The following is a 19357-nucleotide window of genomic DNA, read 5'->3' as shown; positions in this document are numbered from 1 at the left end:
ACTACCTAGATGTCATCTTAAATATTTTTTATTGGATTTGTGCTCTGCTGTTCCTCCAAAGGGTTGAAATAATTTACATGCAATTCCTAGGAGAATCCCATCAAAGACGTTTACTGGGACAGACCTGCTTGTTTGCTGGCTGGCTTATTTATATATTTATATTTATGTTTGACCAAACTGCGGGAGGCAGTGGAAGACAGGAGTGCCTGGCATGCTCTGGTCCATGGGGTCACGAAGAGTTGGACACGACTAAACAATAACAAATTTATATTTATATTTATTGCTTAAATTAATTTATATACCACTCTATACCCAGAGGTCTCAGGGTGTTTAGCATTTGTGCTTTCAGACCATTCTCCAGGAAGAAAATAGAATGAGCTTTATTTATTTTTCTTTTCTGATTCCTAACCTTTTTGAAATTAATTAGTTCTGGTAAAACATGACACGATTCATTGCAAATGCCCTCAATTAATCAGGCAGCAGATTACACATTTTGCAGCCCCCCCCCAATTTAATGCATTTTAAAAGTTATTTTCACTACTTATGCAGTTTTATGCACACTTCCCTTAACGCATATTTTTGGTTGGAAAACTACATTGAGAAATTCGGAGCAGTGTGAATTTTAAAGCATAGCTTTGTTTTGGTTTGCATATTGTTTTGGAATTAGATAGGCTCGCATTAAAATGTGAACCAAACTAAATTTCTCCCCCATCTCCAGTGGGAGGTTTTGCATTAACAATCCTAGTTGTTCTGCACCCAAATAACAAAACAGAGAGCAGGGTGTTGGGTAGGGACATTTTGTACACAACTGATAGCTATAGTCTTTGGTAACGAAAGTGCAGGAGGGAAAAGCCAACCTGAGTCTTCACTTGGTTGTAGCAGGCTGGGCAATGGGTGTGTTCGCAGCTCCGCCCTTCGAACCCTGGCTTGCAAATGCAGCTCCCATCACTGTGGCACCGTGATGGCTCAGAACTCGCAGAATTGCAATTGCAAGCTGCGTAGAGGAAGAAAAAGCATAAGGTCAGGAGGGGATAAACATAATGTATCTCAAAATGCATATTATCTCTCATATTTTCAAACATTAATTTGAAAAGTGTGGGATCAAGTCAGAGGGTGGGATTCACCTAACAAGTCCACATGCTACAACCTCCCAATAGTATTAGTAGTTTCTGTGTCTTGCCCTAACAGACAGAGTGTTTGACTGACTTGCCAACAGATGCAGGAACTTCAACCATCTAGAGCAGGAGTTGGAAACCTCCAGATGTTGTTGTACTCCAGTTCCCATCAGGAGTCAGTCAATGATCAGAAATGATGAGAGTTGGATTCTAACTGCATCTGAAAGATCACATTCTCCGCATCCCTGATCAGCCCTGGATTTAGGGCAGTGCATATGGTTCCCATGCACAAGGTGCTGAGCTGAGGTGGCACAAAACTAAGAAGATTAATAATTGAGAGGATCCATTTTGGGACGCCCAATTTTGACCTCACACAGGGCACCATATTATGAGAGATTACAAAGTCTCTCCCTGCCCTGATCTAAAGGCAGCTCTGCAGGTCAAGGCTTTGTTAGAGAGTTACATTACTCACCCAGGTAAGGCATTTGGATGTGACAGTAGGAGTGATTTGTGTGAGCCGTTTTATCCCTGGAAGGGAAAGGTTTGTAAGCAGCCCTTTGACTCGCCCGATTGTTCCAAACCCAGTTTGGTCCAAATTCTTATAAAATTATTTGGGTGCGCATTGCTGGTAACAATGATGCCCTTGAAGCCAGCATTGACTTGCATGAGATGATGATGTATACCTCGGCATTTCTCTGCTGGGTTGATGGATGAAGGATTTCCAAAGAATCCGTCCTTGCACTTGCACTCTCCTGTCAAGTGGTTGCAAATCCCAGAAGCATTTAGGTCAACGCTGCTACACTGGCATGGTTGGCAGGGACGTGCCTGGCCGTTCTGACCCAAGGGGTCGCCAAAATAGCCATTGGTACAAAGCTCACAGTGAGAGCCTGAGAAGAAAGGGAAGAAGGAAGGACAAGCAAATGATGCCTTGAACAAGCAATGCACGAACTGCCTCTGAACACGATGCTGGCAATCCTGAGCACAGGGGGCCTACAGTCCTGCTCCACCCCTAATTTCCACAATCCACTTATGAAGTGTCCACAAAAATTGTTGCAAGTACCACAAATGGCACGGGGGGGGGGGGGAGGTTTCTCCTGGTTTAGTTGTGCTATAATGCAAGAGTGGCCCTCCAAGCAGCAATGATGCAGTTACATTAAGCACCACATAACAACTTATAAAGTTGAATAATGTGTGGATGCTCCAGTACAAAGCTTCCTCGTATGTACTTTTATTGTATCCATGTGATGCCACATTCAAAAATACACCAGTCTGGAGGAACCCTAACTCTCTGGGCCTGACTTCTGACTTTATCCCTTGACTACAGTACCCTGGTGCAAATCCTGGTTCATCTTCAGTCTACCTGCCTAGAGCTCAGGGCCACTGACAATGACTAAATTTGATGAGATTCAGGAGGTAGGGAATGTGGATTTCATTATGGTCCTTCTCTTTCCCTGCCTGAGTCAAGGTCTGCCTGTGTTGGTGCTGCACCACCGAGACTACAGATAGGGAGTTCACATGGCTAATGTGCCTACATGCAAAAGCATTCCTTCCACACTGAAAAACAGATGTCAGGGCAAATGTTATAATCTAGTCTTCTCCCTTCAGTGCTAGTTTTATATGTGAATGGATAGTATATGGGTGCATTCCCACCCCCCTTTTGGCAAAAACTCTTCCCTCTGTTCTCCATTATTTTTCTTTATTGCAGTGCATTTAATCATGATCCCCTACATCAGGCTTCCTCAACCTTGGCCCTCCAGATGTTTTGAGACTACAATTCCCAGCATCCCTGACCACTGGTCCTGCTAGCTAGGGATCATGGGAGTTGTAGGCCAAAAACATCTGGAGGGCCGAGGTTGAGGAAGTCTGCCCTACATAGAATCATAGAATCCTAGAATCCTAGAGTTGGAAGAGACCACAAGGGCCATCGAGTCCAACCCCCTGCCAAGCAGGAAACACCATCAGAGCACTCCTGACATATGGTTGTCAAGCCTCTGCTTAAAGACCTCCAAAGAAGAAGACTCCTACATGTTCTCTGAAACGGTACAGCACAGGCATAGCGAGGACCTGGCCTAGAAATCCAAGTCTCCACAGAATATTGAAAAAGTGGTGGTGGGAAGTGCAATTTGAAGGAAAGAAGTGGCGGGTGGTGGGGTAAAGGAAGCTTAACGATTATCCCGCACATAGCTCTTCCCCTGCAATCCCAGCACCCAGCTGAACACTTTTCTTCAAGCATGCAGCTGGGAATCCCGATGGGGAGGGGCTGGGTGGACAAGGGGAGTGCAGAAAAGAGTTAAACACCCCTCTCCCACATCCCATCTTACCCCCGCAGATTTTTGCACGAGTGGTGGAGATTCAGGTTCACAAATCTGTGTCTGTCACAAACATCTATCCCTGGGACACACAGTGCACACAACACAGCTTTTGCTATGCTCCTATCCTTCCTTAGGGAAAGAAAAGCTGCCTCAGAAAGAAGAACATGCAGTCTGGTTAACCATCCGAATATGGGCATTACCTCCGGCTCCTGGAAGGCAATGACTGCAAATGACTTCCTGTGTCCCTGGCAGCACCGAACAGCCTTGGCCACCTTGGCACGGGCATGGCTGGCAGCTCTGTGGGCTCCAGGGGAAGCTGTAAAAACCAGTTGGGCAGGTGGCACTGCTTTCATCTCCAGAATAGCATTCTCCTGGATGGAGGCAGAAAGAGAAAAGGAGCAGCTGGTTAGAGTGGAGCTTTACAATATATGTTTCACATTGCCTGAGGCTCTTTGCGCACCTTACATTAGACCCCTGAGAGTCTTGGCTTTAAGGTTTGTTTCATTTGCGTAAATAAATGTTTGAAAAGATGACAGTAAAGTAAAGATTCTGTGCAGAAAAGGGGAACATTAAAGTAGAAGTTGGTGTGCAAGATCTGTCAATTTCAGTTCCCCAAGTTCCTCATTCCTCCAACCTTAAATCCAGTTCTTTGCATTATGCCCTATAGACATTACAGCAAGAGCAGGGAATATTTGTGTGTGAGAGAGAGCTCATCCCACAGCAGTTCAATAATGGATAAAGGCCCCGGGGGGGGGGACACAATTATGGGGGATGAGGGCTTATCATGAAATCATCGGACAATTGCCAATTATTGGACAGCCTTATGAGGAATGGTTGAAGGAGCTGGGTACGTTTAGCTTGGAAAAGAGGAGACTGGGAGGAGATATGAGAGCCATCTTCAGATATTTCAAGGGCTGTCACATGGAAGATGGAGCAGGCTTGTTTTCTTCTGCTCTGGAAGGTAGGACTTGAACCCATGGCTTCAAGTTACAAGAAAGGAGATTCCGACTAAACATCAGGAAGAACTTTCTGGCAGTAAGAGCTGCTCAGCAGTTGAATGGTCTCCCTTGGAAGGTTGTGGGCTCTCCTTCCTTGGAGGTGTCTAAGCAGAGGTTGGATGGCCCTCTGTCATGGATGCATTAGCCGAGTTTCCTACATTGCAGGGGTTGGACTAGATGATCCCTGAGATCCCTTCCAACTGTACAATTCTATGATTCTATGATTTGTCAGTATGGGAGCTATTGAAATAAATGGGCATGACTTAAGACTGCCGGTTTCAATGGGTCTAAGTGTGATTAACACTAGATATGACCCACTGCATCCAGTCTGGGCCAGGCAGTGATAGAGAGGCAGAGGCCTATATCTCTGGGGCCCTCCTCCTGTGGTGCCTTTAGACATTTCAGCAGCAGCACGGGATGTAACCCTGGGAAAGCATTTCCCATGCTGTGTTGCTCCAGTGCCTGAAGGTTACCCGCATCCCAACAAATATCAACCCAAATCCCCTCCAGGACTATGTCTGCTGAGATTTTACCAGGAACTCTCAATGCAGAGTTGACTTCAAGACACGATGGACTGAATTTCCTTTCTGAAATCTTTAGACTCAGAGGGTTTTCTCATACACCATCCTGGTGGGGATCCTACCTATGCAACGCAATCCATCACACACCTCCTCATGTGCACACGAGGTAGCAACAACATAGGCACTACGTACATCCTGAATGACTGCATGCATATCCACATGTGCCATCCCAGCAAAACATTACCGTATCTTGTACATGAAGTGGGAGAAGGGACTTCTCATGCCCATTCTTCCATCACATGAACAAGATCCCTAGCTGGATCACTGTGTAAAATGGCCCTAAGTGAGTTTTTATATTAGAGACCTGCTTGTTGCCCAAACAAATAAATAAACACTCTGTCTGTCCACAATAATAGGCTCTTTGACTGTGGTTGATCCTACCAGTATCTGGGTCACAGATTCCTCCTCCCTGGCAGTTGCAGAGCACACAGTTGCTGAGAGCACTGAGTCTGGAAGGGTCCTCTCTCTTGTACCCTGGGGCACATTTCTCACAGAACTGCCCCTGGTAGCCAACTGGACAGACGCATTGCTCCACCCAGGATGCTGGAGTGCCAGAGGCTGGCTGTGCCGAATCCAAAAGGACATTACTGAGGTACCCTGTGCCTGAGCAAAAAGAAAAAAGGAAGAACATTATAGTGAATATCCCCAAGAACATAACATAATAAAATACCACATATCCCAGTATCTCAATTGGATCATGTCTAAATCAGAACAGAGCTGACATGCGAGAGCAGATGTGGGGCACATCTACACTACCATGGTACATTTGTTTTATATCAATTTATCCATCAGTGCTTCCTGAAAAGCATCCTGGGAACTGTAGTTTGCTGGGGGTGTTGGAATCAGATATTCTATTGTTCCCCCTCCCTTTGCAGTGGTGGAGGAAGGGGGTGTGGAGGGTGCAGTCCACCCTGGGTGTCATCACTGAGGGGGGTTGACAAAATGAGTTTAAAATAAAAAATTAAAAAATGGGCTCATGGAACTTTTTAGGAGTGACGTGATGGCTTGGGCGCCTGCAGGCTCCACGCTGCCTGAAATGGCACCATGGGACTTGCCTCTGCCTACTGCCTCTCCCTCAGCCGCCCTACAGCTGAGGGGGAGGCGGCGGAGAGGCTCCAAGCGCAGGAGAAGCTTGCCCCCCCCCACGTGTGGATTGCCCCAGCCCTGGCTGCAGGACAGCCCCCCGCACCAGGCACCCAAGCCTTTGATCTTTCACAGAAATGCAATTTACCTGCAGAGAGGAAACAACTATAAAGTAGGGTTTATAAGAGAAGACAGAAACAGTAAAGTAATAAATAATCAGAAGAAATGTATATGACCCATTCTTTAGCCCAGATTTCACTATCCTACGCCCAACTCACTGTCTCCATAAGTGGCTCTGATCCGAAGAGCTGTCAGGTTCCCAATTAACTGGCGATACTCTTTGCTGCTCAGCCTAGGGCTCCAGTTGCTGCTTGGGTGCTCATCCAACCTGAGTGCAGGAGGTGATGAAAGACACAAGAAGTTATATGAGCAGTCTCTGCACCACCATACTTGTGTACAAAATGCAACTAGGAGTGAATTTTTAGACCCATGGAAGATTACAGCACACTGCTGTTGAACTGCTGATCAAAGGGAAAGGCCAGAACTGCAAATCAGATGGAAAAACAAGAACACTCTGACCAAGGAAGCACAGAATGTGGACAGGAGCATAAAATTCAGTTTACTCCAAGATTCAGTGAAATCAAAAGCAAATACAAAATTCAGCATTTAGGTCTTCACAAACAGTGCTTTCTTCAGTAATCCTAGGGTGCAACTTGTGTTTCCTTAATGATATTTTTTACCATCAGAACATGTTGCAACGTGAGCAGCAATGGCTGGAATTCAACATCACACTCTTCCAATCCTGTCTGCGCAAGTATTCCACTTTGCTAGACAGAAGAATGCTGTTCTGGGGGTTCTCCTGACCACCCCTTGAGCTAATTTCAGGGGATGCAGGGGGCACAAGGGGGAGAAGCACTGTTGTGCAAGCAAGAGTCCTTGTGCAAGGCTTCCAACTGAGAGGGCTCATTAGGTGAATCCATCACAAGAAAAGTGATTAAAGACAACTTAAGTTAAAAAGAAATAAAGTGGGTTTGTGGACCAGGAATTGATGTAGGCAACTTCTCTGATTCAGGTAGCTTAACTGGGCTTTGCTGATGTTATTTTCATGACTTGAAGGACAGCAACTAGATCCTCCTGGGTAAGCAACAGCCAAAGCCAGCAGTTTTCAAACTTTCCATCTTCTTGGAACACTTTCTGTGCTGACAACTTGCTGCCCATCAAAGAGGATTCTGGGACATGTACAGGGTACACATTCAGTTCATGTCAGGCACTGGTTAGGAACTGAGGGCCTCAACTCTACTTTGTGTGAACTGAGAGCATGATCTAAGGATGCATGATGCATGTGCAAATCTCTAGAAGTTGCATGTCGCAGATTGGTAGCAGAGGGCAAGCTACTTTTGAGGAAAACTTGTCTATCATTGCTTTGAGTTGCACTGGAGGGTTTGACATATGAGTGTTCTCTTACGTCCTAAGCATTTTACCTGAATGTATAGGTCCTGCTGGCTTTACAAGGCAACATCCTTCCATTAGGCATGAGTGGGGCAGTGATTCTTAATCCGGCTCCTTCCAGTATTACATCATGCTGTGAAGGGTGACGTCCAGGTCGGTTCACACGATAATCAAAAGACAGCTTCTGGCCGTAACTCAGTTGTTGGTTCCCAAGGAACCTGGCTACAAAATACACCCAAAAGAAACACAAGGTCAAAGTATGGCATTTGCAAGTAAAATGCAAATGTGACCTGTACCACTGTTGACCTTGATTTGACAGGACTAGCCTTCGGTATAACAGGAAGGAGAATTTCAAAGGACCCCATCAATACCTATGACCTAAATCCCATTGATATCAGCCTGCTTGAACATGAAGACTAACAATGGAGTGCTTCAAAATTTGCTCTCAACTAAGGTCATTGTGGATGACACAAGTGAAAGGGCCTTTTCTATGGTGGCCCCACAGCTCTGGAACTCATTCTCATCTGACTACCAGAAGGCTAACACACTCCAATTCTTTCCAAAAAGCTTTGAAGACCTGTTTCAGGTGGGTTTCATGTCACTGACTGCTATGAAGACTGAGATGTGTTTCCTTTAATTGTTTTGCTATGAAAAGTTTGCTTTGTATCATGGACTGCATATGGATTTTTAAAATTAATGTTGGGGGATTGTTGTAGAATTATATTGTGTTTGTATATTATGTATTGTGGATAGTGTACTGAATCTTTATTATGTGAACCACCATTCATGAATTGAACTCAGACGGGTAGCCTGTAAATATCTGGGGGGAAAATGAAAAAAGAAAAAAAATGTGGCTGTCAGTGGGTTCTAATTTTATGGTTAAATGCTTGCTTATTTATTTAATTTGAATCCCACTTATCAGATAAAAATCTTTCAAAGTAGCTCATATCAACCAAAATGATTCAGTGCACACAGGTGCATTTTGAAGATTTATTATTTCTGTTTTGAGAAGGTCATCTTTGCTTTCCCATACTCCTTAATTGTATTCATTTTAAGGACGCTATAGACATCTTTTGGGGTATTGTTTTCTTGTAGATATTCTCATCAAATTTGCAGATGACACCAAACTGGGGGGCCGGGTAGCTAATGGCACAGAAGACAGAATCAGAATTCAAAATTACTTTAACAGATTGGAGAACAGGGCCCAACCTAACAAAATTAATTTCCATAGGGACAAATGTCAGGTTCTGCACTTAGGCAGGAAGAACCAGATGCACAAATATAGGATGGGGGACACCTGGCTCACTAGCAGTACACATGAAAAGGATCTAGGGGTGAACCACAAGCTTAACATGAGTCAACTGTGTGATGCAGCAGCAAAAAAGTGAATGTTATTCTAGGCTGCATCAACAGAAGTCTAGTGTCCTGGTCAAGGGAGGTAATAGTACCACTCGATTCTGCCTTGGTCAGACTCCCACGTAGAGTACTGTGTCCAGTTCTGTGCACCACAATTTAAGAAGGATGCTGACAAGCTGGAACGTGTGCAGGGGAGGGTGACCAAGATTATCAAGGGTCTGGAAACTTAGCTTTATGAGGAGTGCTTGAAGGAGCTGGATATGTTTAGCTTGGAAAAGAGGAGACTGAGATATGATAGCCATATCTTAAGGGCTGTCACATGGATAAAGGAGCATGCTTGTTTTCTTCTGCTCTGGAGGGTAGGACTCGAGGCAATGGCTTCAAAGTATAAGAAAGGAGATTCTGAATATTCAGAAACACTTACTGACAGTAAGAGCTGTTTGGCAGGGGAACAGACTCCCACGAGAGGTGGTGGACTCTCCATCCTCTCCTTCCTTGGAGGTTTTTAAGCAGAGGTTGGATGGCCAACTGTCAGGGATGCTCTAGCTGAGATTCCTGCATTGCAGGGGGTTGGACTAGATGACCCTTGGGTCATCTACAATTCCATGATTCTAGACATGAGGAAAGTGACATTCCAGCCATGGATTTCAGGATTTATGGGTGGGGGTAGGATATAATGAATGGATCTATTGCAGGGGTCAGCAACCTTTTTCAGCTGTGGGCTGGTCCACTGTCCCTCAGACCATGTGAGGCCAGACTATATTTTTTTGGTGGGGGGGATGAACAAATTCCTATGCCCCACAAATAACCCAGAGATGCATTTTAAATAAAAGGACACATTCTACTCATGCAAAAACATGCTGATTCCTGGACCGTCTGCGGGCCAGATTGAGAAGGCGATTGGGCCAGATCCGGCCCACAGGCCTTAGGTTGCCTACCTCTGATCTGTTGTCATAAAACCATGCCATGTTTTCTGGAAATTCAACCTAGTCTTGTAAGCACACTTTCAACACATATTTAAAATGGGGCAGAAGGAAATTATCCAGAATTAAGAGCAATTCCTGTTCTAACTTGAGTGTTAGAATTGTCTGCAAGCCAGCAAGAATCTGTACTAGGATTTCTGCATGCAAGTGGACCAACAGGCATCAATATGTGAGACATTTGATAATAGTGGCAAATAAATAGTGAAGTTCAATAGTCCTTGTGGCTGCCCCTGTTCAGCATGGGATATGGAAACACACACCTGGAGCCATGAAATAGATAGGATCTGGCCTTCTTGCTGCCACATAAACTTCTTTATAATGTGAAGACCACTGGAGCTGCAAAGGAGACCCATTTCCTTGAGCTTGCCATCCTTCATCACCTGGAATACAAGGAAACCAACAGCTAATTAAAATGAGCTGGAAATCCAACCATACCCAACGATTCAGGAAATATGACTGGAGGAAAGAAGCAACAAACAGCTCTTTTCATATTACACAGTCCAAAGGAAGGATATGCCATGTCTCCCAAGCTAATGGCAGACTAGTGATGTCATATGCTTAGGAAAGCACTGTATCACAAGAGGTCACAGGACCCATTTTTACAGTAAGAAGAATCAGGCAGTAAAGCTTTCTGGACTGTAGCAAGTACTTCAAGTTGCTGGGGAGAGTGCTGAGCACTTGAATATTGACCCATGAAAAGAAACCTCCCCCACACCTAGAAAACTAGCATGTTGGGGTGGGGGTGGAGAATCAACCTAGCCTTCTCCCCAATATGCTCATTTTCTATCTGCAATACTTTTGGGTGGGGCATTTCTGACATGCACTCTACACCTGCAATGTGCATTCCAGAGCTGGAGAAACACAACAGTTTTCTAGAGAGATGAAGGTCGTGTGCCAGAGCCAGCATTGTCCATTATGTGCAAACACTCATTATCATCTGTGCCAACATGTTTCTATACTGCATCAGAAACCTCCACAACCTGTTTGACCAAAGATGGCCATGGGAGGACAAGAGAAAGCTGTGCAGCCACCATGCTAAATAATGTTTCTGTCATTCCAGTTGCATCTCCTTAAAACTCTTCTGATCCTAGAAAAGCTATTCTAAACTTTCTGATTGTATAAACTGGAACAAAGTTAGCAATTTTGACCCAAGGCCAGTGCTAAGTATTTTTGCATTCCACATAAAGACTCAGATCCATTTGTCTTCTTCCTTTACATTATGACTTCATCACTGATTCAGTTCCTTTGCCATTTCCCAGCTGCTTTGCTGGTTCAGAAAGAATATAAGTGGAACCACTTTCTTAGGTATTTTGCATAAAGATGACCCAAGTCTTCCCAGATCATGTAACTGACATAAGAAATAAAGCGATTGTTTAGTCCTATTGCTCTGCTTCTCCGTTTGGCAAACCTCACCACCAGCAAACAAACTTCAGTCTGGTAATGGAGGCAGCTAATGTTTCCCTGCATCAATAGAAAATGTAAAATTGAAAGTTCAGTGTAACACCAAGTGTATTGATCATGAAAAAGAGAAAAGGCAAACCCCAGTGAAGTATTTTACCTTGCTCGAAGGTGGAGGTGATTTTATGGATGCTATAATTTTCTGCGCTGGAACATGCTGTTGAGTGCCCATGACAGAAGCATCGAGAACAGCCCTCTGAGTTTCCGGCATCTAGGTTGTAATAGCCCTGCTTGCAACTGTGCAAGAGATAAATTAACACACCACACAATTATTCTCTTGTGCATTCACACAGAAAGCTGACATACTGAATTTCCAATCCGGATACCTCTGCTTTATCTGTTGTGACAGGATAGCTGCACCCTCCAGTCAATAAAAACTTGATGGCTCTGATGTCAGCCATTACTACAAATCCTGTGCTACCATTCTTGTTCAAGTGATGACTTCATGACAGAATGACTGGCACTCACCACACACACAAAGGCACCGAGGTAACCGCTCCAGAAGGTACAGAAACAGGATTCTAGCCTGTGCTATAATCTGGTGAAATTGTGGATTTGAGAGTAGATACACACTATTCATTTAAAGCACATCAAACACACAGTTAAAGTAAAAAAGGTTAAGGACCCCTGGTTGGTTAAATCCAGTCAAAGGCAACTATGGGGTTGTGGCGCTCATCTTGCTTTCAGGCTGAGGGAGCCGACGTTTGTCCACAGACAGTTTTCTGGGTCATGTGGCCAGCATGACTAAACCACTTCTGGTGCAACGGAACATCATGACAGAAATCAGAGCACACGGAAACACCTTTACCTTCCCATCTACTTGCACTTTGACGTGCTTTCGAACTGCTAGGTTGGCAGGAGCAGGGACCGAGCAACGGGAGCTCACCCCGTCACAGGGATTTGAACCGCCGACCTTCTGATCAGCAAGCCCAAGAGGCTCAGTGGTTTAGACCACAGCGCCACCCACACTGTTAAAGTACATTACTTCCCCAAATGCATCCAAAGAACTGTAGTTTCCCACACAGAGCTATAATTCTCAGCAACAAACTGCAGTTCACAGGATTCTTTGTGGGGTGTCATGAGATTTAAATGTGGTCTGGATGTGCTTTTTAATGTAAGGTGTGGATCTGTGATGTGCTGAGCTCAGTGCAACTTGTGCACATGCCATTTTGGCCTCAGCATGGACTCAAACAGTGACGTGAGTCAGCGCTGCCATTAAATCAGAAATAAAAGTGTTATGCTTTTTTACTTTCCATTAATTATTTGTCAGTGGCCCATTGTGGGGTACCACTATGCCAGAACCTTCAAGTGTCCCAATTTTCCAGGGACGTCCCTGATTTAGAGAAGCTGTCTTAGTTTCTGATTTGATCCTGGAATGTCCTGCTTTCCCTTAGAACGTCCCTATTTTCATTGGGGAAATGTTGGAGGGTATGGAATTATCCGACCCCCGAGCTTCATAAAGGCAATCCTGTATAGGGAAGGTTTTTTTAACATTTAATGTTTTATATATATTGAAAGCTGCCCAGAATGGCTGGGGCAACCCCGTAAGATGTGTGGGGTATAAATATTAAAATTATCATTATGGAATGGGACGTCCCTATTTTCATCAAAGAAATGTTGGAGGGCATGCTATGCTGCTATCCAGATTAGCACAGAAAATTCGAGTCATCATCACTACCACAACTAATGGCATAGCAGTGCCCACATTGCAAAGTCAGCCTGTTTTACTAGCCCATCATGCACTGAACTGGCTTAGATTGGGTTTGCCGTCAACTACCGGTAGCTTTCCCCTCTGGTCAGCATGTCTAGTGTCTGTGGGTTTGGTATGAGCAGGACCAAACCTACCCTCACCTGGTTTAGCTGGTCAGTCAAAGTTGTTCCTGACGCATGCTGATAGCTTCTAGAAGCCACAGGTGAGAGGTGAGTGCAAGCTGGGAATCACAGGTGGACCAAGTATCCCAGAAGGAGTGTGATGTATCGTCCAGAGGTACTACCCCCCCCTTAACACCCCATACATGCCAAAGCAACTAATACAAATGCAATATATATATATATAATAATGTTTGAACCAGCACACAGCAAAAGGCAAGAATGAAATGGAAGGAATAATACGAATGGAATGGAGATTGGGATTAAGTGGGCAGAAGAGGCAGGAGGATGGGGAAGTGCAAGGATGAAGGCTGAAAGTTGTATAGCTGTGCATTGACTGAAAGCTCCCTTGCTGGCTTCTGAAGCTCTGTTCTGGCCAACCAGACACCACAGACCTACATTTCCAAATATTACAGAAGACACATTGCTTTCTCAGTGGAAACTGAAGTTCTCAGTATCCAAAACACTGGCACTAGATTCCACATTCCATGCTTGCACGCTGAACTCAATCCACATAGCCTCCATTTCTGAGTCAGAGAGAAAGCTACATTTCTGTTGGGTTTGTATGCTAAGTGAAAGAGCAACTTGAGCTACCAAGTGGATTCCTTGATCATGACAACTCTGAGCACCATGAAAACATTTAGCCATGCAATCTTTGTGCACGCACCTGCTACATCGCTCTCCTTCAACAGCTGCCTTGCAGATGCAACGTCCTGAAACACACTGGCCCGTGCTGCCAGCTGGATCACAATCACAATTCCTGAGAAAACCAAAGGACCATTTTCAAATGAAGCTCCATTGGAACACATTAGCCAGCAACAAACAGCTCCACCAACCCGACAGCACTTACTGTATTTGCCCAGCAGCTCTGCAGCCAGATTCTGAGAAGGAATGGAAATTGTCCTGGCATCGGTCACATTTATCACCTGTCACACCAGGTTTGCAGTGGCATCGTCCCTGGTTATCACACTGTACACTGAAAGAACCTGTGAAGAAGGAGTAGTAGAGACAGCAATCGGGTCAATATTTATGATTCTCATCAGGTTTATAGCAATTCCAAGGAAACTCAAGGAGAGTTGCTGCAGTAGTCATTCAGTTCCATTGTGCAAAGTTCCTCTCCTGCTTGGTTTGTCATGACTGGCACATTGCTGAACTACTCAGGCACACTTCGTCTAAAAAGTTGCTTTGGCATGTACAAATATGATGCTCTTCTGCAGTATGAGATAGGCTGAAACCTGGTTTTGTGGAATATTGCCAGAAAAGTGGCAATGGTTCAGGTTTGAATTGGTAGACTCTATTGCTTGGAGGTTCCTCTGCCCCCAAAATATCTACCCAATCTATAAATTTGTAAATAAACTGATTATTACAAAGGCAAAGCAAGGGCCAAACTAGAAATGATGCTAAACTTGTAATCACATCAGTTTTTAGAACAAAATTAATAAATTTTTGTTGGGGATTTTTGTTGGGACTGGTATGTGGGGAGGAGATGGGTAACACTTTCCTCCTTTGCTTCAGGTCTGATGAAAATCACTCCCCACAACTCTCTCTCTCTCTCTTTCTGTCACGCACGCACGCACAAGCACGCACGCGCGCACGCACACACACACACACACACACACACACACCATGAGCCCCTGGAGGGAAGTATCCGCTGGTGCCAATGAAGGCTTCTTTCCCAGAGGTAATAGCAGGACCAGACTACTTTTGTCAGGACCACAGGAGGAGAGGAAAGGACTAAATGTCCCTGCATCCTGTGGTCTTGATAAAAATCAACTGACATGCCTGCAAGTGGCATGATCAGCATCACAATTACTTTGGCCCTAAGTCTCCATTGCTTTCTTCCAGAAGGGTAAAGGACCTAGAAAGGCTGTCCTAAAGTTCATACAGCTCAAATAAGGGGAAGCACAAAGCAGCAATCTTCTATTTGCACAGACAAAACCTGTTAAGTATAATTATTTAATTGTACGTTGAACTATCAAATAACTCTGTATATGTATGAATGTGTACTGCTAAAAGCTCAATTCCTCTGAGCTAAACATTGGAGCTGCAGAGAGCCTAATAGCCAATGGTTTAAGTAGGGCTGTATCTCCGCTGGATCTGTCACGAGGTATTTAACTTAGATCACATGAGAAATAATTGTATTACAGGTCTCCATTTTGGGTGTATTACTAGCTCTTTGTTCTAAAGGAGCTGAGGAGAAAGGATGCGCTAATGATTCCCTCTAGGAAAACAGCTAGGCTGGAATGCAGGAGAGGCAGAGCTTTGTTCTTTAGATAGAAGAAATTCATATTTCTAAGATATGCTAAACCTGTGCTGGGATCAGCACATTATATGATGCAAATCTCTAGATGTAACACTTTAGCAGATGTACATCACTGGCACCATTTTTGCCTCACAGCTGACCAAAGATATCCAGTGCTATTTCTGCTCCACAGGAACAATCAATGCACAAAGTGACTACATAGTAAACTTTGCCAAAAGGGAGACTGATGCTGCCTATTTCTCCTTCTGGCCCAAATAACCAAGAAAATTCAAGCTACGTAGGCTCTGTACGCATTACCGGCTTAGAACACAGCTAGGTTGTTTTGTTTTGCTTCACATTCAGATTGAAGCTGGTTTTGGGGAAAACACATCAGAATGTGGTATCTAATTAAAAACAACAATAGGATAGAAGTGCATTGTGGTTAGCATTATAAACCTCACTGAGGCCTTGAGGCGTACCTTCGGGTCCCCATTCCACAATAACAAAAACAAGTTTTTGGAGTCCTACAGACCTGGCATGCTTCCAAACAGGTAATGTATTGAGCATTCATCTTCACTTATTCGCAGGGTGGTTAGATGATGTTATGGCAAAGCAAGTGTCACTCCACATTTCCCAGTGGATTCCACCTTCACTTTCCTTATTGCAGAAAGTCCAATCTTTCAGGCAAGCAGTTTGTTGCACAAGACTTCTTAGCCAACTATGATTGTGCAAGCTGGATTTCCACCTGAAAATAGTAACAGTCTGGAAGTGCCCCTTGATTGTGTTCAGGAGAACAGCTGCTTTTGGCTTCTCCTCTCCCTGATCTCATTCAGAGGAACCCAACTCAGGGTATGCACTGGAACCCCAATTCTCCACGTAGTGAGTGGCTTTAAGGGTGCCAGAACATTTGGCTTATTTTGCCAACATATTTGGGTTGAGTGTAGACAGAGATATGCAGCAGTAGAACCTCAACAGACACTGCAGTCCCATAAGATTGGGGGTGAGGGGCTTTCCCACCTGCCCCTCAGTCCCTGCATACCTTTGGGGTTGCAGCTGCAGGATACACAACGTCCTCGAGGTTCCTGGCGGTAGAAGCCCTCCTTACACCGCTCACAATTATTTCCCTCTGTGTTTTCGGCACAGTTGAGGCACCGGTATCCATTTCCTGTTCGTCTGAGCAGCTCCATGTCGAACATGCACTGCCAGGATTTCCCATTGCAATGGCAGGCTGAAAGCAAAGAGAATAGTTCGCACCATTCAAGAACAACAACCCATTTGGCAGTTCCAGAAATTGGCTCGCCATTTTTACTTGATGATATACATTTAAAGGCCACCCTGTTGATAAGCTCAGATCCAAGCTACGCAAGCTGCAGTGACTAGTCATGCAACATTAGCCTGATTCCCTCATCACAGAAAACTGGCTGGTCCATTGCTTCCAGTGTTGACAGGCCAGCTTCCTCAGCATGCTTTAGTTAATGTGAATGCTTTGGCTGAGATTCCTGTCTTGCAGGGGGTTGGACTAGATGGCCCTCAGGATCCCTTTCCAACTCTACCATTCTATAAGAACTGTGCCCTGTGGTTATTTCAAATGGAGTAGGTTGGGCTTAAGGCACTGCCATGCCTTCTCTTAGTCTTCATTTCTCTCACTCTACTCCATTGCCCTTTCAATTTAACACCAGCAATTCAACTCCCTTTCAGCCAAAATGAAATGGGAGCTAAAGCAGCAAGAATATTAGTGATGGAAGGCAAGAAACACAGATGAGGAATTAATATGGAACCAGGAAACTCTTGTCACTCTTATTTGTAATATCATTAATCCCACTTCACAGCATATGCATAAGCAAAACCAACAACTCATAACTCAAGGTTAGAGTCATGAACAAGATCAGCAAAAAAGCATTGTCCAGAGAACAAATCCCTCTTTCCATCTCTTCCTATACATTTTGTTTATTATAAAAATGTCTGTACCATATTTTACAATAACAGCCTATCATAAAATTTAAAAATAAAAATAGCAAGTTGGTGCTGATATCCAAAAGCAGTGTTGGCATTGCATCCTACAAAGGGGACTCTGTTCCAATACATATGTTAGTCTTTAAAGTGTCTTGGCCTGGAAGCAGAAAGAGAAAGTGGCTGATGAGGAAAAACCAGAAGCAGCTGTGCCAGAAGGAGAGGGGTCGGCAGCCTACTCTGGTACTTTGAAAAGTGGGGTCATTCTCCATAGCTGTTCATCTATATGAACTAATCAATCTGGGTTAAAATAAAACAGAACATGAATTTTATATTTATACTGTATTTAAAAAGATTCTCATGCTGAAACAACAGGGGAGGTGTTCCCTCAGTCCCATATGAAAAGCCTCCCTGCTTCTATGGCAAGCAACTTGTTTCCCAGTTTCTTCCATTGACAGGACTTATCTAAGAAAGGAGAGTGAGCCCCATGACCTGCTCTGTAACAAGGAAAATCTGGCTCCCCTAGGAGAGACTCCCAGGCACTGTGGATATTCTATCTTTAGACCTTGGAGAATTCACGGACTTGAATGTCTCTCTCTTCCTAAACTCAGGACCCTCTATAATAACATCTGGACCCCAGGAACAGAACAGCAGCAAACCCAGAGAGAAGCAACCATTAGAAAGCAAAGTGTTTAGCCTGTACCTGAAGGTTTTCCTTCCCCAAGCTCTTCCCTGGGCTGGCTGTTAATGTACCAGGAAAGGCGGAGCTGCAACGCCTGCTAGAAGGCTGCAGGCAGGCCAAACTACGTTTCCCAGAGTTATTTGGGAGAAGCCATGAAACATGAACAAGTATAAACCAGTACAGGTTGGCAGTGTAGCTGTGCCCTAAGGCGTTAAGGTGAATTTTATGGATTTACCAACATTTTATTAATGCGGTTTATTTTTAGTACTGAATTTCTGTTTTCCAAGCATGGGATCTAGATTGCCTCCCCCCCCCCCCCATGCCCCATGTTTGTGTGCAGAGTACCAACAAGCCCAGAAGAAAGCAGAGGGAAATTTTCATAGCCAACCTCTTTGTAATGAATACTACGGAGAACCATATACTTAAGAATCACATCTCCGTCACCTACCAAGTTTGCAGAATTATCATGGGTGTTACAGTGCTTTTGCTAGTCTCTGAAACACCAAGAGCTGCTCTCCACAGCTGCTCCTGCTAATCCTCAGCTTGGCTGCCAACACATACGATCAGGTTCAGGCACGACACTTGCATTCCGAGCACCTGAGAGGTTCCAGCGCATCAGCCGGATGCTGGGTCTGCCAAGGCTGCCAAGCCAAGTAGAGCTGATCTCATACCCTTCAATGCTCACTCAGAAGCACCTGGAATTTAATCAGCACCCCCCCCGCCCCCCAGGCAGAGCCTCAGCCCATGTGCCCGTCAACAGCCTCCTTTGCTTTCCCAGGCTCCTTCAATGCCCCATCTAGCCACGCCTGAAGTTAGCTTGTGTGGGAGCCCTCCCATTACCGCAGAAGTGGGTCATTCCCTGCTTTCCCAATATCTCAGGCTCAAATAGCATGCTGCAAGGAATTCTGGGTGTGTGTTCCTCCACATTCTATTTTAAAAAAACAAATCATCTCAGCATGTCTCAAAATGACTCAGAGGACAGGAAGACGTGGTGCAGCTTCTTAAACCTTAAACCCAAATAGGGCATTGCCTTTTTAGGCATACACTGAAAACTGCGGTGTATGATTGAGACAAGTGTCTACGTTACACAGGTTACTGAGGGCCAAACTAGATGTTTCCTTAATTATGGAGCATATAGCTATGTATTCCTGGAGTGTGAGCGCTGCTGCATGCTGAGAGCGGCAAGGAGCCACAGGTGAGAGCTGAGTGCAGGCTGGAGACTATAGGTGGATAAACTACCCCAGAAAGAGCATGACATGTATCCCACCAGAGGTGATAC

The 19357-nt window shown here is 44.7% G+C and overlaps 1 protein-coding gene across 1 annotated transcript in view; it reads right to left on the bottom strand.

Moving 5' to 3' along the window:
- The window catches only part of LAMC2 (laminin subunit gamma 2), a 42018-nt gene that overhangs the window by 15254 nt on the left and 7407 nt on the right, over window positions 1-19357 (bottom strand). Inside the window, exons 2-12 of the mRNA XM_081867300.1 lie at window positions 16486-16674; window positions 14055-14190; window positions 13872-13964; window positions 11436-11572; window positions 10138-10257; window positions 7571-7760; window positions 6368-6477; window positions 5388-5609; window positions 3628-3798; window positions 1799-2002; window positions 858-994 (exon numbers count right to left, since the gene is read on the bottom strand). Of these exons, the coding sequence (XP_081723426.1) occupies window positions 858-994; window positions 1799-2002; window positions 3628-3798; window positions 5388-5609; window positions 6368-6477; window positions 7571-7760; window positions 10138-10257; window positions 11436-11572; window positions 13872-13964; window positions 14055-14190; window positions 16486-16674 (1709 nt within the window). The remainder of the gene's footprint in view (window positions 1-857; window positions 995-1798; window positions 2003-3627; window positions 3799-5387; window positions 5610-6367; window positions 6478-7570; window positions 7761-10137; window positions 10258-11435; window positions 11573-13871; window positions 13965-14054; window positions 14191-16485; window positions 16675-19357) is intronic.

The sequence above is a fragment of the Podarcis erhardii genome (assembly GCF_964252035.2).
Source record: "Podarcis erhardii genome assembly, chromosome: 6".
NCBI classification, from domain to species: domain Eukaryota; kingdom Metazoa; phylum Chordata; class Lepidosauria; order Squamata; family Lacertidae; genus Podarcis; species Podarcis erhardii.
This window is presented reverse-complemented; position numbering and strand designations above follow the sequence as displayed.